This window comes from Camelus bactrianus, chromosome 2, assembly GCF_048773025.1.
Source record: "Camelus bactrianus isolate YW-2024 breed Bactrian camel chromosome 2, ASM4877302v1, whole genome shotgun sequence".
Classification (NCBI taxonomy): domain Eukaryota; kingdom Metazoa; phylum Chordata; class Mammalia; order Artiodactyla; family Camelidae; genus Camelus; species Camelus bactrianus.
Window position 1 is genome coordinate 79,951,830 of NC_133540.1, and position 27,501 is coordinate 79,979,330.

Here is a 27,501-nt window from a genome sequence, read left to right on the forward strand (position 1 = left end):
CCTCATATGAAAATGGAAATAAACTTTGGTTCTCATCTAAAAAATGATTTGGGAACACCTTGGTGAGGAGCGATTAACATTTTAATACCCACGGTGAGAGTCAGGAGGGCAATAGAAAGGAGTTATTTTTGACTACGGGCATCTCTAGAGTTCTATAACATATACGGCTGCATGTCATATTAACATCTAAAATTAAGTTCTGGAAGCCCCCCAAGCATCATTAAAACAAGCCTTAACAAGATACAGCAGGTAAAATTACAGCTGGCAGAGACTGGCACTCCAGCGGTGGTTCAGCCTCGCTAACAAAGCATTGCAGGAAGCCTGTTCATTCAGTACCATCTTCTGTACCTTGTCCAGTTGCATAATTTTAACCCATCAGACACACTCATTAAATATGCCATTTTGTACAGAAATTAAGACTCCCATCTTCTGGAACTGATTTCTTTCTGAACAAAAAGAACCCAGCTTCTTCATTTTGCTTCATATCATAATTTTAATGAGTTTTGATATCATTGTACTAAAAATATCTGTACTGTAATTAGAGGAATCATCTTCTAGTCATTCCAGAAAACAGCGTTATTTTATTTTTTTAGTAGTCGAGGTAGGTATGAGAAGTCATATTAAATGTAGGCATAATTCATATTCATGAATGATAGTTATTAAAAGGTACAATAGTGATGCTTCCTATATAATATATAAGCGATTTCATGGGAAATTTAGAAATCAATCTATTTTCTCTCATTTCCATCCTAAGGATTTGTGTAACATAACCTTGCTAATATTAATGCTGATTTTAAAAACTTGGTCCAAGCCATAACATCTAAATTTGGATATTTAAAATTTCCATAATACAAGAAATAGTAAACAGTAATCTTTATGAATGAATGGATGTGCAATGAGTAATTTAGTTCTTGGATATAAATTAAGGATTTGATAATAAGTTAGAGGTATGAGTGTCAAACCTTCCACAGTACCAAGTGAAGCACAGAATCAGAAATATACTAAATGGCACCGTTATGGCCAATGAGGAAAGACGAGTGAATGGAAGCCAGAGGAGATTGTAGATCCTTGATCTGCAATAGTCTCCACAGAATCTGGTTTTTCTATTGCTTTAGCCTACAGAAATAAACACTGAATCAACACTTTCCCCTCTTAGTTCTAAATAAGGTGGGGAGAGGTGCAATGGTCAAAGAAGGAAAGACTTTGCGTTGTGATGTTTTTGAAAGAGTGAGCATATGCAATACCTGGCTCAGAAATGGACACACCCTATACAGCTCCTCCGTTTTCCAGATGAATTAAGAAATGCTTTACCTATATTTTAAAGCAAAAATATTCAAAAGGAAACGCTGCAGCAAACATGAGAGTCGATGTGTTTTGCTTATGGAAAAGAAAGGCTCCTTGTAATTTTAGCCTCTTTTAAAAACACATTTCTCCACCCATGAACTCCCTTGTTCTGACATAATAATGACCTCTACTACCGCATAATGCTGTATTTAGCAATTTTATTTGCTGGAATCTTGAAAAGAATGTTACAATTTTGGGGGGAAATAGTTTGACTTTTTCACTTCAAGGTTCTCTCAAACTGAACAAAAGTAGTTTTAATAAAAGCTCAGCTAACTCAGCCTCATAAAAATAGGGAAGCATATGAACATTAGCTTATTAATATAGCTAATAAATACTGGAAAAATATTACATTTTATTTTACAGGACCACATTCTTCAATAACAATGTGGGTGCAAATGCAGTAAAATAGGACTTTGGATATATAGGCTGTCTTGCTAGCATCTGTATACTGGGGTACTGAATTTTGATTCCTTATTGATAGATGTAAGTTACACAGAACAATGTGACTGATTTAGTATTGTTTATTGAAAATTCTCAAGTATACTTCTTGAAGAAAATGTACTCAGTTTGAAAAACATGCTTGCCTTGGATCTGGGAATGGAGTGATGGTAACACCACATAAAGTGAGGGCAGAGCTTGCTATGGTCCCGTCTCACATTCTGCCAAGGACACTAACCACCCTATGATTGATGGCAATGTGAGAAGCTAACATTTCTTATTTTATGCCTTATATATCATTTTTTATTTCCATATTCTAAAAGACAAAGAAAGAATAGAAAAGAACACTTCCAACACAGTGTAGTGCAAATGAATTTGTAGATTTTTCATAGATAAACTCTTCAAATCCTTTTAGACTTAACCATAAAGGGAAGACACAAATACTTGGAAATACTTCAAAAAACTCAAAGATGAATTACAGATTTTTCATTATTGAGTTAAATTTTAATTACCTTAGAATTTTGATATAAAAATGCGTTTCATCAGATATGATATGTGAGAATCGTTATCTCCCTGTTTTCAACAAGTTTTGTTCTAATGCTAGAGTAGGAAACTTCTTACTCGTTTTTAAACTATTTCATGGATGTGACCATTAGATTTCTCAATTATAGTAGTCCCACTTAATATCTCCTATGGTCTGAGGTTCTACAGGTATTACTAAATGAGATTTTAGAGTAGTTCATAGTTATATTTTACATAACAAGCTTTAAATTGGAATTTAATATATTCTCACTCTATATTGCAGGCAAACCTCACATCCGCCTGCCACAAGCACTTTAAATGGGGGTCTAGAATTATAAGGGATGATTTTATTCTGTCTTTTCCCTAAATTTATAAAATGGAATAGTACTTCCATATACCTCCCTGGCAGAAACCTGCTGAAGATAAATGAAATAATCTGTTAAATGTATGTAAAAATAAAACCTTGCTTACTTCAAATTTCAAGAAGTTTTCAGCTAATTAAGACAAAGAAAAATAGTTCATTGAAAAATTGAGGTAATAGTTAATGTTTCAATGTAATTCATAATCCTTTTGGTCAGAGAAATATGTTTTGCTTTGTTTTTATTCTATTTTCTGAATTATGAGAGAAGTTAGCTTATCCTTTATGTTTCTAATTAAAAATATTTTTAAAAATAAAATATAATAATTTCTAAAAAAAAAGAGGTTGACTTCCTAAAAATCATAGAGTAGATAAGTGACCAAAGTAAGAATTTAATAATATCTCTATTTCATAAAAGTAAACTCTATTTCCATGGATGCTTGAACCCCTAAGAAGAAGTAGTAAGTGATATGAAAACACTGGAAAGCTTGAAAACTAATGAACAAAGAAAACAGTCTGACATATGTTTGTAAGAAATGCAAGAAAAAGCTACTTTGGAACTATGGGATGTTTCGGAAGAACATGTAATAAACATTATGTTGTAAATACATATTGATTGCTCTCAGCATAAACACAAGTGAATATCAAGGGGTAAATAATAATGTTGTTTTAGAAATTGCACACATTAAAATCTTATTTACATTGAAGACAATCAATTCAACACTGGATGCTTGTGAAAATAGATTGGGGGAAGGTGGAAGGAATGAAACAATGATTAGAGTCCCAAGCCATTTGAAATGGTATAAAGTCAAAGATCACTGATAAAAAAAAAATATATCTGCTGAAAATGTAGGCAGTCTTGGGGATAGGGTGCCTAAAATCTAGGCATCGAGTTTCATTCCAAAATTTTACAGAAATATCTTCCATCAATGGGGAGATTTCAGTCAAAGCAGGAAGAAAATTTTAAAAATTAATATTATGCATATGTGCACAGATTTCACAACAAAGTAGGCAACTAGAGTGATAAAAAATAATATGAAATCAAAGATGGCAACATGTAATTACCAAATTCATCTCATAAAAGGCACACCAGGCATTTGAAAAACAATGGAGCATGGCTTCCTGGTGGGAACCACGAGGGTAAAGCTCAGAGATGCACTGCCTTGCAGAAGATTTAATATAGTTGAATTGCAGAGCCAATGATCTAGATAAATGGTTTTGCAATTATGTTTTTCAGACCCTGAGATTTCTACAAGGTATATTAAGATACTTCTAAAAGCCAGTATATTTACAACGGTCAATTTTAATGTATCTGCATTGCATTATATTAAGGTCAAAACTATTCACACATATTCACAAGTGGTCTTTCAAGGAATGAAAAACCATGAGATTCCAAAATCTCAAAATGTCTAACCTCTGCTGTGTAACTGTAAATATGTCTGTTCACAAATGATGACAGAATGCTCCTCGGAAGTTATTAATGTGGTAGTTGACAAACGCTGATATGATTACACACACAAAATTAGGTGACAAGATTTTTTGTATTTTACCGATTCTACTAGGAAGCTTCTTCTTAGCCCTTAATTTCCATTATGTTAGGTTGTTTTCTCCCCAATGCTTTCATCTAAGCAAACAGTATCTTTAACTGAAACCTCATAGTGACTAGAAATTATGACATGGAATTTGAGAAAGCAGAGCAATAAAAACATACTTAGCTTCCATTCTTCCCAACTAATAATTCTGAACAACTTTATTACTGTCTAATTTATGTAAGATCAATTAAAGTTTTTTTGTTATATTTCGTTTTGTTTTACCAAGAATGCATTAAAAAATCTAGCTCTCCCATAAATCTTTGCACACAAACTGTTAGCATTTTATTGGGCACTGAAGCACATTTGTAGCTAAATCATTTCTGTTTTTTGTGTACACATACACACACACATACATGCACATACACAAGCACACTCACTGAATCCATGATTACTAACATTATTTGAAGAAAGATACTAGGCAAAAATTGTTATCTTAGGTTTCCTGGTGTGTTTTTTTAAAAGAAAGTGTTCCACCTTCCCACTTTTCTCATTTCTTTTATTTGTTCATTTTATAAACCCCCTGAAGTCAACTACTCAGTAGAAAAATAGACTATTTTTTAAAAATCATGCAATTTAAATCCAGCTACAGTTAGTTTTTGCCAATATTTTCTAAGTCATGGCTTCATAAATGTTCATACTCCCATTAAGGTATATTTGAGTGATCATTTTTTGGTTTTTCATGAAGCAGTAAAAAATACAAAGTCACAGTTTCAAGTCATTTATGTTATACTTCAGGCACTGCCAGATTTCAGAGGTTTTTTGTCTGTTTTTGGTCTGTCACTGAAGCCCCAGGCTAATATAAGAATCCTGAGTCAGTTAAATAATTAGGAACAAATTTGTACTTTCATATTAACTTCAAAAATTTTTTTCAAATATAAGAATTTCAAAGGATTGAGAAAAAGACCTCTGAATTTATCAATCTACTTGTTTACTCTCTCTTGTTTTCAGAAGATCATTGGTACCCATTCCATCACTTTTCCCATCTATGCATGCGTCACACTCATTCACACCACAGATTTTTGAATCCACAAAAATAAATTTACACCTAGAGATTACAAATTACAATTTTAAATGCCCCAAGGTAACCCTATAATTCTCCAAAATGCATTTCAGAATATCTTTCCTTGGCAAATTTTGACGACAAATAACAGAGCTATAACATAGTAGTGAAGGGATTTAGACTCTTTAATCAAGAAAGAAATTATCTGGAGAATTTCATTTTTTACAAGCTCGCTATTGGGTAAGAGTTCCCCTAAATTTGTGAAGAGAGTTCTCTGGTCTTACGGTCTAGCTTACAGTTTTCCAGCTTAACCCAGATGTGTACTTAGGATTTGCATTTGTTAATAATTAAGACTATCCCATTTGGACACTGATCCCAAAAATATACATACTTTTTACTTTACTGGTATCAAATTAGGAATATCACCTCTAGTATCTGAAATACTTCAAACTTCAAACTATGAAGAAAACCACTTAAAATTATATGTCTGTTCTCCAATGCCACATATGTCCACAATGATTATGAAAATAGAAGATCCCAGTTATGTTATGGTCATTCCATGGTTCTGGGAGACAGGAAAGGTGATTTCACCTTGACAGAAGTAGCATTCTACTTGTAAGTATGATATGGTTTTAAACTTAATGGAACAACAAAAACAGTGACATGTTAAATGTAAAACAGATGCCACAATCTTACAACTTCCTGGTTTAAATCAGGACCACAGTAAAAGCTTTGGAAGAGAAGTATGAATGCTTGGCACGGGGTGATACGCTCTATGTATATTTTATTTGAAAGTACCCATTGTGAAATCACTTGTCAAGATTCTTTCTGGGGACTCAGTTTCATTCTACTCATCTTTAAGGCATAACTGGCGTGCTAGTAAAATGTACACAAATGGAAAAAAAAAGGAATGCTGACAATAATACATATAGGTGGCACAGCACATAGGAGTGAAAGCAGGAGGGGAACACTAACCATATTAGGCTTGGATGGGCAACAGCGCACAGGGAAGAAGCCCTTCCACAGCCACAATCGCAGCAACTGAAAAGCAAACAAGAGAGCTCAAGATAAGGAAGAGATCCCACTCCCCTGATACAGCATAAAGACACTATGAATTTAGACAGGTGTCTGCTTTGCTTTTCAAAAATCAAAAATCCCTAAATGCATACAATTAATTTTTCCACAATGCCTTTTAAGTTAAGAAGCATTTTATGGAGTTAAACACAGAGCTGTAGTAGATAATTATTTTCATTTTACTTAAAATGCTTATTCAGTAGGAAATATAATGAGCCAATATATTTGATTATCCAATTAATACAGACATACGACTAAAGACATAAGCCCATTTAAATATATCTTTCCTCAGAAATTCCTGCAAAATTTATATTCCAAAGACATTCTAAATAGCCCTGTAAACAAATGTTTTGCAGAGAGCCTACAAATTCAGGCTGGAGAATAATACTGCGTTCATTTGACCCACTGATTTCTTACACCAGTGGCATTATTTATCACAGCCTACTGAAAACGTTATGCTTACATGACTTCTCCAATCACTTATGGAAAGCTACCAATTTAAATTTACATTTTCAGATTTAAAAAATGCATCTCCATAATATATTTGCAGAGCTATTTCTGTATTAAAAAAAAAACCCAAACTATACAAAATACATGCACTTTTCTGGATATTGCAACATTCTAGATTGTTTTAAATTTTCTACATAGTCATAGAAAAAGAAATCCAGAAAATACCAAGTAAATTGTTTAATAAAATGTACTTTGTTGTTACAAACCACATAAACTAATGGCAGAATATAACACAGAAGATATTTAGTGTTTCAATGCATTCACTTTCCAGTATAGTTATTAATTGCACTGATAGTGATTTCAAGAGAACTGTGGAGTGAGCTTAGTAATGATACCACACACCAGCAGGCTGAGAGTTTTATCTAAACTCTGTCTCTCTTGAACTCGGTTACTTCAATTGTATCTACTCTATTTTATATCAAATAATAAGAAGAAAATACAATGCAAACATTCAATATATTTGGAAATGCTAACAAAGGTAGACAAATATTCCCAAATCAACTTCCAATGGACCTTTCTCAAAGGAATAGAAGGCACATTCCCTATAGTTTCTCTGGAGCACTGATAATGCTTAGATTTTTCATATTACTAAGCATCTGAGAATTTGGCTGTCACTAAAATGGCAACTGTGACATTTATTTCCAGTTTGACTACATATATTTTAAAGAAAATGCCGAATAATTATTTTCATTGTGGAGCTACTGAAAGTCTGAAAGTCAAAGCTACAGTGTAACAAAATGTTAAAATACTTAAAGAGTAGGTAAAGCAATCTGTAAAATACTTTGGCAAATCTTGATACATATTTAATAATTATATTTATTTCATTAATGTCATAATTACTGATATCTTAGGTATGTTAACATTCCTATTGCTTCTGTTTGTATTGGCACTAAGATTTGAGGTTAACAACTATGGCCCATGGGCCAAATCTAGCCTCCCACTTATTTTTGTAAGTCCGGTGCTATGAAACACAGCCACGCTCATTATGGTTATGGCTTCTTTCATGCTGTCATGGTGAACTTAAGTAGTTGTGACAGAGTATGTGTGGCCTGCAAAGCTGAAAACATTTACTATCTGGCACTTTAAAGAAAATCTGCCTTCCTCTTTTTTTAGACTATTAGTTTCGTGAGATGAAGATGATTTCTTGATCTTTCTTTCTTCACAATTTAAACAGGATGAATGACACAACAAGTAGCTTTACTGTAATTGGTATTACCTATTGGCACAATTATCTCAATTTACTGGTAGTTATTAATATGGAAAGTTTGCATATATGTGTAAATTTCAAACAGCACAGTTTCAACTCAATAAATAATAAATAATAACAGATTGCTGACAAATGTATACACTTGTTTTTCAGCAGTTAAAAAAAGATGACATCATCTCCTAACAAAGCACAAACATCCTAGTTGAATGTGCACAGTTTACAAACTCATGCAGAACTGTCTAGGAAAGCAAGAACTGCACTGATTGGCCATCACCTACAAAGATTTGTTTAATACTTGATCAGTGTTCTAAAACCCAAAAAAGTACACTAGAGATTCTAAAAATGTTAACATTTTATGTAGTCCTTTTCATTTGAAAAATTATAAGGCTTTTGTCTTACAAATTAGTACATACTCACACACATACACACATACACACAATTCACTGTAACACCAAATCTACAAATTTTAGTCCTCGAAAATTTGTTACCTTATATATCATTAGATTCCCAATTTATAATTCTGAAAAAAGTTCAATCAAAAATCTGAAATCATGTAAAATCAAACACTTGTTCCTCTATTTTTTTCTAAGTCATTGTTTTAGATTTTGTACTGATACTTTGACTTGTTTCAAGATGGCATAAATTAATACCTTGGGTACTTAGTTAACTTTGCTGTGTTTTGGCTGACTGCTATAAAATATGGATAATAATGAATCCTATCTCGTAGTTTTTGTGAAAATAAAGTGAGAGGATACTTTTCCCTTAGATCAGATATCATATGCTTTGGGAGAAAAGTGGTAGCTACTACTCTTGGTATTATCATAATCAAAATGATAGAATGGATTCTCATTATCTCAGAGAAATTCATTTTTTCATGATCTATATAATATTACTACATAAGTATTTCTATTTATAATATAACTAAACTAATTACATTCAGACCAATTCACATAAATACAGATGGCTAATGTAATTAAAGAAAATCGTTTCCACAAAACACATTTTTTAAGGGTTTAGTGATCAGAGCATACTGTGCATTAATATGTCATTAAGAAAATTAAAACTGAAGCTCCTTCTCTATGAATATCTGAAGTGGAATAGTAATCCCCCAAATTACTCATTTTAAATAAACTCTGAGGATGCTCCCACAGTAACACCTCAGCACCAGATGGTATAAAAAACATGTTCTTTCCTTAATCAATAAATACTTGAAGTGCAGGTTGAAAATGCTTAAAGCCTCAGAGATAATTTAGAAATAGAAACCAAAATGTGCTAGAAATAGCAGCCAATCTAATTTATGTGAGCTATGGTTCAACACAGAGTCCATTTGCATTCCCATCAGATTTTAGCACCTGGAAGTCTGGAAGTAACTGTATGCAGTTATACCAAGATCATTATTATCCAAGTTTAAAACAGTTTAGCCCTTCTAGGCTTAAATAGCAAAACTGTTGATCTTTGTTTTAACAAGATATTTTGACTTGTCCTTTGGAAGATTAAAACATGATAACAGAAGCTTTCTAGACCCCCAAAAGATTCGAATGAAATTACTTTAGCCAAGCTTTACACAGAGTTGATCAATAAATGTACCAAGTGTGTCAGTGTAAGTAAGATAACCTCCTTCCTACTGAAGCAAGGTGATTATAAGTCTTGGGAAGAAATTCTCAAAGATACTAGATCAGAGAAGCAAGACTACAGGCTGTGGATAAATGATGACTCAAATTTCAAAGCAAGAGATCATACAAGTGGATAAGAAAAGCACTAAGATCCCAAAAGATAAATGAGAGAGGCAGGGAGAGTAATTTCACAAAAGAAGTATTTTAATTAGATAGATAGTATTTTCAGTTTACTGGTTAAAAAAAGAAAGACAATGTAAAGGTTGTGTTATTGATCCATTTTAAATAAAACGACAGCAACAATAACAAAATGATGGTACTCAGTGCTGGAGGAAAGAGTGTAGTTTGAGCCCTCAAAGGTGGCAGGGCATAGTAAGAAGTATCACCAGTGCTTTGGAGAATAATCCTCTGAAAGTTATTAAAGGGTGATAAAAATGTCCTTACCTTTTGACAACACTTGGGAGCAAAACAGATAAGATCATGGGGTTTGTAGTCAAATTAGGAGCAGTCCTGGATGTACCCACTACGAAATGTATAGTTTTTGGTAAACTAGTCATTAATGTAAATGAGATAAATAATAGAAACTATACCATGTAGGGCTACTTTGAAGAGCAAGTTTGATTATACATGTAAAGCTCTCTGAAATGTCCTGGGCTCATAGACAGCACTTAAAAACATTTTAACTGATATTAGTATAATAACATGGTCTTACAGCAAAAAGTAAGTTAGAGATAATATGCATGAGACTGGCTAGAGATTTTAGAGGAATTAATGACCAACACATATTTTGCAGTTAACAAAACCTATTTGTGGAGTCTATGATGCAATGAAATTAATTTGGTATAATATTACATTTTTTAAACATTAGGTAAAAATTAGCGTGCAGAGATATAAAATGATGGCAAAAAATACGTAAGGCCTTTAATATCTACTGTGTTGGCCTAGGGACAATTCTATGGAACATTTGCATTCCTATGGGACAATTTCAGTCTTCTCTGATTTCAAATTTTTTTGTGGTTATTTTACTTTATAATTGTAAGAAAATTAAACAAAGAATTCAAATAATTCCAATTATGATGCTTATCACAATATACTGTCATTTACACCCTATCAGTTTTGAAATGCTAAGAGTAATTTAAACAGGTAACAGGTATTTACAACAAAAGAAGGTGAGGATATTGTTCAGTGGTAATTAACATTGATAATGTTATATTATACATTTCTTAAAATATCTCATAATGAAACACCTTTTGCATCTGTGTCTTAATTTACTGCCACTCTTCTTAGATTTAGTACTGATTTCCTGATGAAGCTAGGCAAAAACTGAAAAAAATTTTTTGCAAAAACTGAGAAAGGGATGAAATGCATAATGATAACCCAGGTGGTTCCCAAACTCTACTCCTCAGTCCCCATACTTCTGACAGAAAGGCATAAAATGATTCCACCCTCCAAGAGGAGGTAATGCAGAATGGCTGGAAAGAGTGTTTTTTTAAGTGCGTTTTTGAGTAATTCTGAGGGGAATCCCATGTCTACAACACATGCTTTGATTGTATGTGCAAAATCCAATGACTGTTTCCAAGTTGTGGTCTCAACAAACTGGAATAGGATATAGTTATACACAGTAATTTTAAAGAACTTTTCCAATTGGCTGCTTCCTTCTTACTCAGGAGCTCCTTATCCCTCAACAATGATTGTAGGTGTCTCTTTATAACTTCCTAGGACCCCTTATCAATATTGTCCTTTCTGAGCATTAGTCCCTGGCAGGTGAGTTTTGAACCATCAGTGGATCTCTTAGTCTTACTTAATCAAGTTCCAAAACTGATGCTCTTGTATCTTGCTGTGAAATAGTAAGAAATACATACATTGGTCTCTGTCCCATTCCTGACACAGAACTCCTAAAACCCTTGTTAAATAGGGGTACTAGGAGAATCTTTTATTCTAACATTAAGTCTTTGATCCCAGTTTCTGACACGGAGCTCCTAAAATGATGTAATTTCCAAAGTGATAAGAGCACTAGGAGCATCTCTTGTTCTAATATTTAGTCTTTGACTCTGATTCCTGACACAAAGCTCCTAAATCTCTTGGAATTTCCTGGGTGATGGGAGTGTCTTTTGTTTTAATTTGGTGACCCTTGGTGGATTGGTCACCAGAAAAACCAAGTCATGATTAGAAGCTTGGAATTTTCAGTCTTATCTCTCATTCTCCAGAGAGGGGAGAGGGGCTGGAAATGGAGTTAATGATTCATTATGCCTACAAGATGAAGCCTCCATAAAAATCCTAAAAGTACATCCACGTACTGGAAGGGAGCGCACCTCAGCTCCGCAGAAATGAAGATCCTGCACTTGGGACCCATATGGACCTAGCCCCGTGTATCTCTTCATTTGTCTATCTACATCCTTTATCAAATTGTTTCTTATATAATCAACTGATAAATGTACAGACTATTTCCCAGGGTTCTGTGAGCTGTTTTAGCAAATAATCAAATCCAAGGAGGGGGATCATGGGATGGGAAGGCCTCCTATTTGTGGCCAAGTTGGACAGAAGCTGTGGGGAACCTGGGGACCTACTTATTGTGACTGGTGTCTGAAGTAAGGGGCAGTCTGAGACTGAGCCCTTAACCTGTGAGGTCTGTGCCAACTCTGTTTAGTGTCAAGTTGAACCAAACTATAGGACACTAGGCTGATGTCAGAGAATACGGGACCCCAGAAAAATGCCCTGTTTGTTGTTGCCTTTCTGTTCTGCCCAGCTTTTCTGTAAAACCTCAGGACCCTAACCCCAAGAGGGGCTCACAGTCTCTAAGCACTAGCCAGCTGCTGTGACTTCCCTTTGCCTGGCAAAGCAATAAATCAGTTCTTTTCTAATTCTCCCAAAACTCTGCCCCCAAGTCTCAGTTTGGCTATCAGGGCCCAGAGGCCATCTTTTTGGCAACAGAAGCACAATTTCTTCTTCCATATCTTCCAGCTCTTTTCATTTCTACCCTCTCCCCTATTCCCATCTCCCCCTCCTCTGTTGAAAAATTCAAAACATTTGTATGGGGAGCCCTGTTACGAACCTTTCTTCATTAATAGCTTATTACCAGGGTAAAAAAAAAATCTCAAAAATTAACTCACAATAAATCACATACAACAACTAAATTGCATTTATCTGAGTCTAGTCCTTATCATAGCAAAATATATTACATTTTGCTTTAAAGTATTAAAAGATGGGTGTCATAAAAATACTGAATGATCAGATTATGCTATATTATTCAAACACATGTATAAAATAGATTAAGTCGTGTACGTCACTAAGCCAAACCTTAAATAAATTATACACATTCAAAGACTTCTAAAATAAAAATGAACCTCCAAATTCTGCAAACCTAAATGTTCCATGTATAGCCATCCTTTTGTCTTAAGGATAAAGTCACAAAAACAAACAAACGAACAAATTCACTTTAACTTCGGAATCAGGGACTCTCCTCCTTTCTTTCTCTGAAGACAGCTACTACGATCCTGGCATATCAAACCACATAAAAGCAGAAAGAAAACTTGAGGTGAGTTATCTTTAGACTACACTTCAGTTGGTTTATTTCACAAGCTATACTTTAATGATGATTCATTGTACTTCTTTTAATCATTCTAATGGGCCAGAGATCATTAAAAAACAAGTTATTCTTCCATAAATGCCACAGGTGAAAACATAGATGCAACTCCCAAACTTTACTGAACATGTTAGATTCAGTTTCCTTATTCCGGTACATATGGCAGACTCAAAATGAATTTCACCAAATATTAACCACCTTTTGTAAACTTTTTGCTACAGCAGACAAAATCATTCTCGTTATCAGCAAATATTTACTGAGGATCTATGTGCTGTGCTTTAAGAATAAGAAAGTACACATTAAAAAAGCTTTCTACTCACGTTATAGAATGATTCTAAACCGGGCTACTGATTAGAGTCAACCAGGAAGTTTTGGAAAAAAAGCAAAACAAAACAAACCACAGTGCCCAAGCCTCATCCCAGGACAATCAAATCGGAACACTTTGACCGTGGGACCCAAGCATTATTATTTTTCAAAATCTGTTAGTTGATTTCTTTCAGGTTGACAACCACTGATCCAACAGGTACTCAACAGATACTTGTCCTGAATTATGTGTCTTATAGTAGTCTTAGGGGAATTTACTTAATGAATACAAAGGAAAAGGTTTGTAATTAGCATAGTAATGGTCTGCATGCTAATAAAAACTTCTAAAGTGCCTGAAGGTGCTTAAATACAATTCGTTCTCTGGTAAGTACTTAAAATAATTCTCCTGCAATTTGTTTACAGTGTTAATTTATATTACCTACAAATGAAAACTGGTTTGTTAAGTAACTTTAAATTTCATCTTCTCCTCCATCTTTTTAAACCATAAGCTTTTTTCCCCCCTAACATTTAACTTTACAGGTTTCTTTCAGTTAATGCTTAATAACAGACTTTTTTGTACTTCTGTGCTTCAATACTAGGTACTTGCGTTCTTTAGGAGTCATAATACCTCAAACAAAATAACAAATCTGTAAGGCTATCTTTATTCACTCTCCTTATTTTGCCCTTCTGAGCTACTGGACCACGGACTAACATAAAGTTATGCAAAAAGCAAAGCTCAGTTTTCTCCAGGCTTGTCAGGAAAGCCTTCAAGAAGTGGTGAATATTTTGATGTATAAGATTTTCTTTTCAACTGTTACAGAGCTAGAGTAAACCAGAGCTACATATACATACCTTTAGTTATATACATACGTACTATGTATATATTTATTTATTGCATTTATGTATGAGAATTCAAGCCATTAATGAGGCAGGAAGGCAAGAAGATGAGGCTGGCTGGGGAGGGTCTCAGGCAGAGGTTGTGGAAGGCCTTGTAGACAGGTTTAAAGAGTCACAATAAACTGGACACACCACGTGCATTCTTGTTGCCATGCCTTGTCCATCACGCACTCTCTTTCGACAAACTCGCAAAATTTCTCTTTATCCTCTGCGTTCTGCTCAAATTTACAATTTCTGTAACAGTATTTCTGTACCCCTAAAGGTAAAGATAATTATACCCTCCATTCTATAATTGCACCAATTTTTTAAAAATACAACACTAACTGTAGAAATTATCTGATTGCATGTTTGTCTCCATATTAGACTGTTCATGCTATGAAAGCAAGAAGCATATCAAAGAATCAAATTTTATCAAAAAAGCAAGTTCTACAAGTCACCAAGGTCAGAAAAATCAAGTGAGCCCACAACAAGAGGTTACATGAACCAAGTACTTTTGCTAAAAGCTGCCCAGTGTGATATTTTGAAAAAGAAAATCCAATTGTTTCACCTTTTCATACATTTCATCATTTAATTTTTTATGTTATTCAAATTTAAATAATTGAATGTCAGTACTATATTATTATACATGTGTCTATATGTCTATTCGTACATATATAAATATAAATATATTTAAGTATACTTTAGATATGGCCAATAAAACAGTAACTAAAAAAAATATTTGATCTATATGTTCTTGTCAAGTATATATGATTTTTTGGATTAAACTTTCTAAAAACTCAACTTTCTTTTCAAGTAACAAATAGGAAACAGGACATCGTAAGCATTATATGGGTAGGGCAGACTACACATTTTCGAACTGATATCTAACTCAAAAACTGGCAAACAGTCTGGTAAAAGAATAAGTTTAAGAACCACTAAAAATGAATAAAAATAATATTTTTTTCAAGTTTATCTCAATTTCACTTCCCCCTCCTTTTCTTTTTCCTCATCTCCCACTTTCCTTCTCTGGCATTGTAAGACATATAGTTTCTTCAGTTCTTTGTTAAATCAAAATCCTTCTTAAACAATTTCAACCCTCTACCTTCAAAATTACTTTTATAAACCGATTAAGATTCAAGGTGATGCTGATTTGAACTAGTTATTTATCTGATCACCTAAAAGTAAAAGGAATTCACAGTATATTCATGGCTACAGTCCTTATAATTTTCTCTCCTCTTTAATTAAAAAAAACTGAACATTAAGCTTATAAAAGGACTTGTAACACTATTTGGTGAAATTCATGAAGTGAGAGACTAAATATACAAATGGACAATGATCAGACCAAATAGAAAAATAGAACTCTGATCCAAAATCTGCAGCAACCAGCTTAGGAAGCCAAATTATAACCTCTGTAATAACTGACCCAAGTGATCAGAACTTTATCAATAAATGCCAGCTTCCCGAATTTTTGTCGCTAGTTAGGACTAGTGGAAGTCTAATCAGTCACACAGGAGGCCCACCTCCAGCTTCCCCTGGCCAATAGCCTCCCAGCAGGGCGGGCCTGAAGCTTTCCCTTTCTTTGTAATAAAGTTTTTACACCACTGCCTGCCTTTGAGTCTCTGCCAAACTCAGATGATGGTGGCTGATTCTCTTGCTATAGCAAGCTCTTAATAAATCGCCTTTGCTTGTTCTCATTTGGGTATTGTTTGTTTACTTCCACAGAAGAGATAATCTTTACCAGTCCAATAAAGAGAAATTACACAGATACAGCTTTGGAACCATCCACTATCTTGGTTCTGTTCTGGAACAATAATAGTGTTGATATACAAAATACTGAATCATGTGTTTCTCCTGCAGGATGACACCTCCACCGAGCAAACATCAATTACCTCCATTTCTAGAAGCCTAAAGTTACAACAGGCTCCTTTCACTGAACTTTCCCTTCCCAGTCGTTTCCCAGCTGAATCAGGTCTGTCTGTGAGGTTTCTTTAAGAGGAATGTACGACTGTCATGACTAACTCGACAGTGCTTATCTACTTTAGGTTTTAATTTATTTCGAGAGAAGTAGACAGGAAAAAGCAGGGGGAAATAAAGTTGCAAAAAATGATGCTAATTTTGCCAGCTTAAAAACATTAGAATATTCTAAGCACAGCTCTGATAGTAACATATGTTTTAAACACTACTTTGTCTTAATGAAAGTGTACTACTAATTAAAAATATGAGTGGGTCAAAGAGGGAAGAGATTAGTCAAAGAAGTAAGCCAATATTTAAGATCTGATTTATTTATCTCCCTTCATTGTGGCTCTTAAATATTTTTCCAAAGTTGAATCACATTTATTATACACACAACTTATAAAGTAGAAAAATCAGGACTAAAGTTTCAATTTAATTATATCACTCTCAAATAATTAAAGTAATTGTGGAAGTACACTAAAATGATCAAAACACAAGGAATGTGTGTGTTTTGTGATAAATAAATTATGAGAATTGAATTAATTATGAGAATAATTTAAAAGGAAGCTAGAGGTCCATTTTCATATTAAGCTATTCAAATTCTGTAAATACATTTTGTTTTCTATTAGTCAGTAGTATCAAAGTCATATATATGACAGTTGTAAGTGTTTAAAATTAAATATAATGATGATAAATGTTAACTATTCTTATACATTATCACATATATAACACAACAGTGGTTAATTATGATTGCAATTGCTTTACATACATGGAAAAGTACTTATGTCAAATATTTGTAATTGTGACCATATGTGATTCCCCAATAGAAATTTGCCTGGACAAAGACTGAAAAAATATTTTTAAATTATAATACTTAAACTAACACGATCCTGGTACACATTAGAAGAAGAGGTTTGATGGCCCAGTGGCAGTATAGACAAAGGAACAGCTATGTAGACACTTATTTACGATATGCTACTTGTAGAGACCTGTAACAGCATCATGAGAGGGTGATAAACAGTGCTGGTACTTACACAAGTCTATAGAAAATATTAATTTAGATCCTCAACCATGTAAAATTAACATTTTTTGTATCCCATGAAAAATAAATATTACTAAAAAGCAAACAAATCTTGCCACTTCTAAAGATGTATCTCCACTATATGGAAAGCTAAGATCCTACTAGCCTAAATGGGTAAAAGAGCATGTACACATAATTTACAAAATAGGTAATAAAATAGCTAATGACTATACTCATTACATATATATTAATGAGCCTATTAAATCTCAAAAATAAAAAGAAACGCAATTAAAAACACAGAACTATTTTTCTCCTATCAAATTAGCAGAGACTGACTAGTTTGTGAACCACCAAGCAATTTCATGCACTGTAGGGGGGAGTTGTAATTGGTACAATGATTTAAGAGGGTCATTTGTCAACATGTATCAACAATCTTCAAAATATTCATATTCATTGACCCTTACTTTGATTATATGAATGTATTCTAAGAACATTAGAGATAAAAATAGTAATCTCCCTCCCTTAAAAAAAATAACAAAAGAAAACAAGCAAAACAAAAGGGAAAGCATATGGAAAAGGTTAGACCTTAGAATATCAAAGAGGTAATAAATGTTTGCTTTTAAAATATTTTCAATTACACAAGAAATTTTTATATTATAATGCTAATCAAAGGAAAACAGAAAACAAAACTATAAATTTTGAACTCAAATATGTATATAAAATACCTTAAATATATATGGCTAAATGTTAATACTGACTGCCCCTGGTGAATATACATGATTGATTTTCTGTCTATATTTTGTCTTGAATGTTCTAAATACTTTTTAATCAGAAATTTTAAAAATGCATAAATAAAATAGCAGCTAGTCAGAAATTAGGACAATGATTATAACCATGCCAACTATGTAATAAGCAATGTAAAAAAACTGACTGAAATGTATAGGAAAGGTGGGCAGCAAGAGGTCTTGGTAATGTCATGGATTAAAATCAAGATTTTCATCTAAGGAAATGGCTATTAATCTAACCTCTGAAAATATTTTAGGATACAGCTGAAGCATTTCAGCAGACTGAATATTTGAGGTCTAAGGAGACAAAACGCAATGGGTGGGAAGATGGAAGCAGAATTGATAGTGAGTTTCACTTCAGGACATATTAATGCACTGAGATGACTCCCTACTAGACTTCCAAGCTGGGCTATTTAAGAGTCCTCTTAGCGTGAGGGGCTTTTCAAAGAGCTGGAGAGACAAGAGCAGGAGCCCATCACCCTGACTTTGGGGAGCTGATAGGAACCAATGGGCCAGACTGCCCAAGCCCCATCCAGATATGTGATATGCACAGAAGGACTTCCCATTTCAGTTTATTGGATGGGGATTTAGAAGCCTCAGGGCTTGGGCAGAAAAATACTGGGTGGTAAAATAGACATCTACTTGGAATTCAAAGTAGCTATTTCCCTCCCGGGGCCGGTGAGTGACAGTACACACTAGCACAGGTTTGGAATGATTACTTTTAAGCCTTTAAGACTCCTGGCCCTTTGCATTCCAAATGACTAGAGAAAGGTAAGTCTAGTTGACCATCAGACGTACATTTGAATCAGGTGGAATAGAAGGAGGTCAGAAAAATTCAGATATCAATATCAAAATAGATCAAGAGGTCCTTATGTATTAGAAAACACACAAAGTCATGCAAATATAGAATTCTGGTTTAGCATATATCTTTCTCATCAAACTGTATATATAAACAATGCTCAATATCACTTATCATGTAAATGCTGTTTTGATGATAACTTAGGTTTTACATCATCTTTGGCGTGATCAAATAGAGGTTAGTCATTTAGGTGACTAAATTCTTCTTAAAAATTTTCTGAGGAAGATTGGGCTTATAGATTGGCATTTTCCTGATAATCTTATCTGCAGTAAATTAAGAATAATTCTATAAATTTAATACCTATTGGTTAAATACTTATGCTAAACTTAGTATCCTTAAAAATGTAGCAATATTTTGCTGACACATATGAAAATCTCACAAACAACTTTAGCAGTGAGGATTTGTGGTAAATTCCAGTATATCTAGGAAATAGTAATATTAACATAGAAAATATTTCACTTAATCTTATATACTTACATTTTTTAAAAGTAGCTTTTTAGGTTTTATTTATTATTATATTATTTAATTATTTTATTTTGGTGGTGGGAGGTAACTAGGTTTATTTCTTTTTAAAGGAGGTACTGGGGATTGAACGCAGGACCTCATGCATGCTAAGCAAGTGCTCTACCACTTGAGCTATACCCTCCCCTGTATACTTACATATTTTCAAGATGTTTGTTCAACTCGTTGCTTTGTGACTATATGTTATGATTATCTTTTACATTTTTATGGGTACTATGTTCTCATATTTTAAAAAAGACATATCTCTTTGTATTAAACAGGGAAAGTGGAATTTAAACAAAGTATTAACAAATTAAATTATTAAACAATCAAAGCTATATGACCTCAATTGAACTCCATACGGATAGATTTCTTTTTAAATGTTGGCAAGATGTGTACGTCATCAAGAATAGAATTAGTTCAAACCAATGTCTATTAAACTTGCTTCAGGAAAACCAAACAAAACAGACATAGGAGTGTGAAAGCAGCACTAGGATTTCCCACTGTCGATGTGTGGAGGGCCCTTGGAGGTGGAGAAGAGGTGTTTGTGATATACCTGAGAATATTTGAATGCCATGGACTATTCAGTCTGGAGGGACACTGAAGAGGAATTACGTAGTTGGTCTAAGAACAGCCTAAGAAAACCCAAGAAACAGAGAGGTTTTCCTCTACTAATCACCACATGGAGGTCTCAATCTGTCAACCTGATGATATCTTCCCATTCAGGATGAAAATGGTGTGTGGAGAGGAAGCAAAAACAAAGAAATGAAAACCTACAATAGGCCCCCCCCAAACCTTCTGTCTTGCCTTTCAATCAACCCTGACTCAAGAGAACTCATGACCATTACGGAGATGTACAACCAAGCACCAGACCATAAGATTAGGAAGGAAAAAATGAGTCTTCATAAATCATAATTAAAAAGATACAATTAAAACTAAAAGAATAATAAAAACTGACACTGCTTTCTGCAATACTGATGGCTCCAAAAGAGAGGACAACACCCACAGACTATTGACAGCAAATGTATGTCAAAGATCTGATACAGAAAAGTATGTCGTTCTTATGTGAGGTTACAAACTCAGGGGAGTAAGAAATGAGAAAGAAGCAAGGAGTGAGAGATAGTAAAAGAATTTGGTAAGCAAGATAATTGGGCTATATTATGGTTTGTAGCATTATCACTATCTCAGCCATCAGCTAGATCTGAAGTCAACCCTTCTACACGGCATGATAAAGAATTCAGCTGTTTGAGACTGAGTTGCTAATCCATTAGAAACATTTATTTCTTTCCGGGTTCATGCCAGTTTTAAAAAAGAGCACAGGTCTTGAATAAATGGGGCTGCTATTATTTGGAACATTGTTCATTTGCTTCATTGCTCAGCAATAAGTTTATTCCTAGACATGGCTCAGGAAATTAACTGATTTTTTATTGTTGTTGACTAGATGGCCAACCCTTTGGCATAGGACCGTGTTATTGATTTTCTCTATAGAGCTGGCCATAAGGTTCCTATGAAAGCCTGTGCTATTGTGGGTTCTGAGAGACGTGGTGAGATTCCCAGAAACCTAGCAGAGTTTTCTGCCAGAGCCCAGCATCTTCTGGTATGTCACACTGTTCTCTCTTCCAGATGGGGATCATATTCTTACAGAAATGGAGCTTCAGACAAGAAGCAAATTTTGCTGTTGTGGTTAGCCTTCTGACCTGCCCTGTGTTTCACAGTACTTGAAATCTGAAATGCTCTAGATTCTTTGCTAAAATAATTTTCATCTCTGTAAATCAATGACATTAAATTGCCTCCAGTACCATAAATAGAATTTTTCCTTCCAAACGTTTGCCTCAATATAACTTCCTGAGAGTTGCAATGATGTTTACATGTTTGATCTGTGAGAAGTCGCAGGTGGGATATTCAATAATGTTGAGCAATTGAGCCAGTAACCCTCATGGGTTCAGTTTCCTAGGACGATTTACTTCCCACAGTGGGCAATTAGTTGTTGCTATGCTCCTAGTCTTTCTGGCACTGCTCTGCCCTGATCCCCATTTGTCAGTTATTAATAAATTATGATCTGCTCTCTAATTATCTGTGATTCAGAGCCTTTGAAGGAAAAAGCATATAATCATGAGAAAACAGAAGGCATAACAACTCTCAGATATTAAATCAATACACATGCCTGTATTTATTATAGTTTTATGAAGTCACATCTATTGCTAATTCATAAACTACTGAGATTTCCTTTTAATGATCTGTTTTCTAAAATCAGTGATTGCATGTGTTCAGTACAAATATTTGCCTATTTAGCATTATTTTAAAATAAAATAGTATTTGATTAAGATATTTTATACAAAACTTACACTTAACAAGTTCCAAAACTACATAATTTAGTTGTTAAAGATGACAAATATAGCAACATATCCATGATGCCCCGAACTTGAAGAGAATCAAGAGAGAAATACAATTATGTTGATGTACATTATCATTTATAAAAAGCTAGTACTGCTTAATATTACCAGGTGCATCATCCTGGCATTAGGATGTGCAGATGTCAAATAAACAGCATAAACTAGTTAAGATTTCTTAACTCCTATGCAACAGTTCTTTGATATCACTGCATTTATTTTATTGATGGCACCAAAAGTTTCACTATTCAGTAAGAAAGTACATTTACGGGTTAGGTATTTTATTGTGCTCATGTCAGAGTTACTGACATTTTTCACTTTCCAAACTATCAACACCAATAGGGAAAAATGAGACAAAGCACTTCAAATAGAGATTGATGCCCAGTTTATCTTTAATTCAATAATTTATGAGGCATTCATTCAATCACGTTATGTGGGAGAGCCACAGAAGTCTTTATCCTCTAAATACTTACTGGCGGGCAAAAGAGAGCAGATATTTACTCAATGGACTATAATTTGTGGTTGAAAATGTTAAATTCCTTGATAAATACTGATATATTGTTCTGAGACTTAAGTGGAAGGAGAGAATGCTTTGGCTAAAGGAATTGAGGAAGGTTTTATGATAGAAAGAATGGCTGATGTGAGTCTTGATGTGCGGGTGAGGTATAAATATTGAGAAGAAATGGAAGATATGGAAAAAAGGCACAGGGTGAGACCCTCTTTCTTCACTCCCACCTCGTGTGCTTTGTCTGAGCCAGACCCTACGTCGTGTTCAGGCCTGAGCTCTAACTGTACTGCTATGCAGCACACCTTCCCTGTCCTCTTTTTAGTTAAGGCCCCAGTGCTACTGACTGATTTACTCTGTGGGGCTGTGTATCAGATTCCTGTCAGAGCCTGTGCCATACGAGCTCTGACAGCAAAGGTCAAGAGCTCTGAAGTAGGGGCTGGATTCAGGATGGTGACCAATCCCACTTCAGTCATCCAACAATTGTCTGGTCTCCTGCTACCTCACTGACACTCCTACTCAGTCTCCTTCGGCTGGATCTTCCTCCTTCACTCAACCTCTCAACACGACTCAGAGTGCCCCACTCTCCCCCCGGGCTCTACCCAAATAGCCTCATTTTGATCAGTGGCTTTAAATACCATATTTGTGCCAGAGCATTCTTGAATCAAGTGTCTCCAACTGCATAGTAGATAATATTTTAGCATTTGGATCTATAAGGGCCTGTACTTTGGATTTAAAAAAAAAAACCTCTGGAACTTTTCATCTGCATGATCTATAATTATCTTTTGAATTAAGCGGCTTTAAATTTGGCTTCTGTTATGTGCAACCAAAGGAATCCAGCTCAAAAACACATAGTGACAATGCTGGAAAGGTAGTTTGAAGCATATTTTCAAGAGAGCTGAACCCAGTTTCACTCTTCCAGTAATATGGTCATTGGACATTTCCTGAGAATGTACAGTAGAATCTGAGATGAACACATATCTATTAGGGGAGACACATAAAATGATGAACTAAAATTACTCCAACTGGGAAAAAAGTTTTGAGGGAAAACAAGAGTGAAATTAGCTAGCTTTCACAATATCAGGAATGGTCATGGGGTAGGTGACATCTGATACATGTCATTCTAAAACAGATAACAGTTTACCAGGTGTAATTTTCAAGTGTAGAATGGAGGGAAAATTCACTTAACCCGGTGTATTTTTTATACTTTATTGCCAAGAAATCACTGACATAAACTTCTAAGAGTTATTTTATTCATATTACCAATCCATTTAGAAAGTTTTTCAATGTTAATACCATTATTTTCAGTAGTAGAAAATCAATGACTTTACATACAAGAGTTCAGAGTTTCACCAAAATCATATAGTTGAATGACTATATGTCATGGGAAAGTTATATAGTGAAGAGCAAGGGTATTAAGTTTAGAGCTGTGTTCAAGACCCAGGCCCTCACTAACTAAATGTGTAATATAACTTATGTTCTAGATGTTGACCTAGGGGCAGGGGCAGGGAGCCCAGAGATAGAAATCCCTGTCATTTTGGATCTTATATTCTAGTATGGGAGACAGACACAAAAATCAACCGAAGAAATATATGTGTGTGTGTGTGTATGTGTGTGTGTATGTATTTGTAATGCATAATAAATATATATGTGTTTAATGACAAAGAGTGTTATGAAGAGACAGATTAGCATAAGGGAGATCTGATGAGCAGAGGAAGGACTCATAGGTCATCATTTCAGTGAGTACAACTAAGAGAATGAGATTGAGCAAAGACAGAAGGAGGAAGCCATGCTGTTCTCTGGGGCAGGGGAGTTTTAGGCAGCAAGTAGAGCCAGTGCAAAAGCCTTAAGACTGGACTATTTTTGTAACAGTCAAGAAACAGAAAGAAGATACATTTTGTGAAGTATAAATTGGAAATAGAGCTAATAGTGAGACACAGTGTTGTGAGATACTACATAACAATGCCTAACAGTAGGTAGCATGTAATTCATGCTAGACGATTTTATATTTATTATTATCAGTAATTCTATTGTGTTTCTCCATTAGGCAAAGAGGATTCCCTGAAGGTTTTCGAATACCTCCAAGCCTTTAAAAATCATTCACTTAACAGGCTCTTATTCTTTGATATCAAATGTGGGCAGGGCTTGGGCACTTGTTTGAATTAAATAATTGCATTCAAAATGCCTGTATAAATATTTTATTGGACTCCAAATGAGCCTGAAGAAAAGTTTCTAAATCCTGTGGATTTTACCACCAAGCTATTGTTTTTCGTAACATAAGAATTGTGGCAGGCATTTATTAAGAAGTCAAATGTTTCTTGAATTAATGAATCAGACCACTATTTTGGTCCAAAGAAAAAGAGTTAACATGAAGGAAATGATTCTAATCTAAGTTCTCTTTATCCCTAACTCTTAATTCTGTTTATAAAATTCTATCCATTTATCAGACTACTAATTTAAAATGGAACACTCTGAAAAAAGGATACTGCCTTTTTATTTCACATGCCTGGGGCTTTTCTGGGTGTTTGATGTGCAATAGACACTCAATATATGTCTGTAATGGTGTCATTTACAACCTGTTAGACTTTAAGAGATTTGAAAAAAATTACAAAAGCTAAATTTTAATATCATTTTTAAGTAACAAAAAATCTAAAGCAGTGTTTTCATAAATCTACTTTTTTCTCTAAATTTCTCACATGATCTGAGTAACTTAAATTTGTTCCTGGCCTTCAAGTAGAATGGCCACTGACTCCTGAAAAATTTTTTGCCTCAGGAAATTATGAGATATTTCAAATGGATTGAGTTTCAATTGTTTAATGAAAGACAAAGGGAAATAGGATTTAGCATGTCCAGCCACAGGATTTGAACATGACCAGGACAAACAAGGGAAGATTTTTTTTTTTTTTTTTGGCCAGGAAAATAGTTAATCCTTTTTACAGGAATTAAGCCACCCCTTAGACTAAATTTATCATCTCAGGACCATCAGAGCATTAAAGTGACACATGAATAGCTTTAGAATCATATCCAAAGCTAAGCAGCTTGAAGGATTCCTTCTGCCTCTTCAAGAGCTATAACTTCTTGGTTTTGTTTTCCAATTTTAAAATTGGCAAACAGCTTTACCTTTTCTTGTGTTTATATGCAAGGACACATGCACATAAGTGTGGGCATGCATGTGTGTAATGTGTGTGTCTTTAACCTCTGAGGGTACATGTGGAATTAATAGAATTAAAAAAGTAAGCTCTGAAATTTTCTTAAGATTTCATTAAATTCATAAACAACTAATAAAAGAAACAAAGTATTAAAATATATTCTTTAATCCCAGGGTGTCTATATTGAGTAAGGTTCAAAGAAGAAACAGTTTCTGCACACTGACAGAAAGATGTTTTCCTTTGTATTTTTTATACCTCTAAATCCTGTTAGTTTAAGCTTTATATCAGACAAAGAAGTGTCTAGTAATCAATTTTTAGAATTAGGCCCCACGTTTGAAACAGGGACACAGGAAAAAAAATCCAGTTTAATAGTATGAATGATTGTCTTCAAAGGAAGGAAAAAGAGGGGAAGGTCACAGTAGAAGCCTTTCTCAAACATGTAATTAGAAGAGTCTGGAGATGACAATCATTGGTTGAAAGATTGATCAGTTAAACAATTTATATCTATATCTATAAATTATATGTATATATCTATAAAATCACATATAAAATAGAAAAGTCCACAAAATTAGGGTATAATAAGAAAGTTATCAATGTGCAATGTCATTACCAATAGAAGAGAAAGATTAAAAAACAATTACAACATGCTGTGCATATCAAGGGGTTTAATTTATTTTCAGCCCAGGGTAATTAGCTCATAGTTTGCATAGGACAAGTCAATTGTTTTGTAGTCCCATGAAAACACTAGTTAAAAGTAATTGGCAAGAAAGTAAAAAATAAAGTCTGAATTCTGCAGAAAATGCTCTATGGAAAATTTAGCACCTTTAAACAAGATGATCACATGAATTCTAGAACTGATAGACTCCTAAGATATTAGAATTCTTTGCCATTTTAAAAATAGAACTTTTTTCTTTCAGGATTGATACTTATCTATATTATTTTAACTGTATCTAGGTAAGAGACTCCAAGAGGTCTCTTTGTAATCAATTTTAGCCTAAAAAGATTAGAAAATCTCTATATTTGATTTATTTTTCATTTTCAAAATATTTTAGAATAAAATAGTTTTTTTTTCTTTGAAATAGATTATTCTCACAGTAGTCAATGTGTTGTATTCCTGATTTTTCCCTATAATCTGAATAAAAACTTAAATTGTCAGTGAATATGTGCCTTCAAGATATATTCTCTCCTGGCCCACATGATGTTATAAATTGTCAACAAATATTACATACAAATGATATTAATATTTTGGCAATACATCAAAATTAATTTGTTTATATCACCAGTAAGCAGTCAAATTATTTGCAATTAAAAGACATGTCATCTAGGAGCAAATATCTGGTTTACAATATATTCAGGAGGTTAAAAAGTGACAAAACAAAGTAAGTTCAAAGTGAGACAAGAGTCTAAATATTATAATTTTGTGTTTATCAATCATGTTTTAGCACAGTGACAAATGAGAAATATACATAATTCTATGTCTTTAGACCATTCCTAAGACAGAATTTTTTCAATAATTTTCTAATGCTTAAAGATAACTCCCCAAATTTATGTTAGGTTTCATCCACATCTCTTCATTTAGTTTTTCTTTTATTTGCAAGACTTTACTGAGTTAATTCGGTATAGTCTAGGTACTATGAGGTAGATAAGATTTTCTTAGTCTCAACAAAAATTGTAAAGTTCATTGTCTTGAATGAGATAGGAAAAGCCCTTCGAAAATCCCATCGTTTAGCTTTTGATAAGTATATTTATATGATAGAAACATAAAATAACCTGTCCATGAAAAGTAAAATAAAATGACATTTTATTTTAAACATTTCTATCATAAGACAAATGTCCTCTGAAATTCAAGAATGTGCTTTCAATAAAATGAAGTAGCAAAAGTTGCATGCAAAAAATTTGCTGGTAAAAAAATATAAAT

At 33.9% G+C, this 27,501-nt stretch overlaps 1 protein-coding gene across 12 annotated transcripts in view; it reads right to left on the bottom strand.

The window, feature by feature from the left end:
- The window catches only part of EPHA5 (EPH receptor A5), a 314,401-nt gene that overhangs the window by 46,967 nt on the left and 239,933 nt on the right, over positions 1-27,501 (bottom strand). For 7 of the 12 annotated variants that reach the window (XM_074344128.1, XM_074344124.1, XM_074344114.1 and 4 more), the window contains one exon: positions 6,230-6,295. The exons of the other annotated variants lie outside the window; for them this stretch is intronic. In XM_074344128.1, the coding sequence (XP_074200229.1) occupies positions 6,230-6,295 (66 nt within the window). The remainder of the gene's footprint in view (positions 1-6,229; positions 6,296-27,501) is intronic. 12 annotated transcript variants of the gene reach the window in all.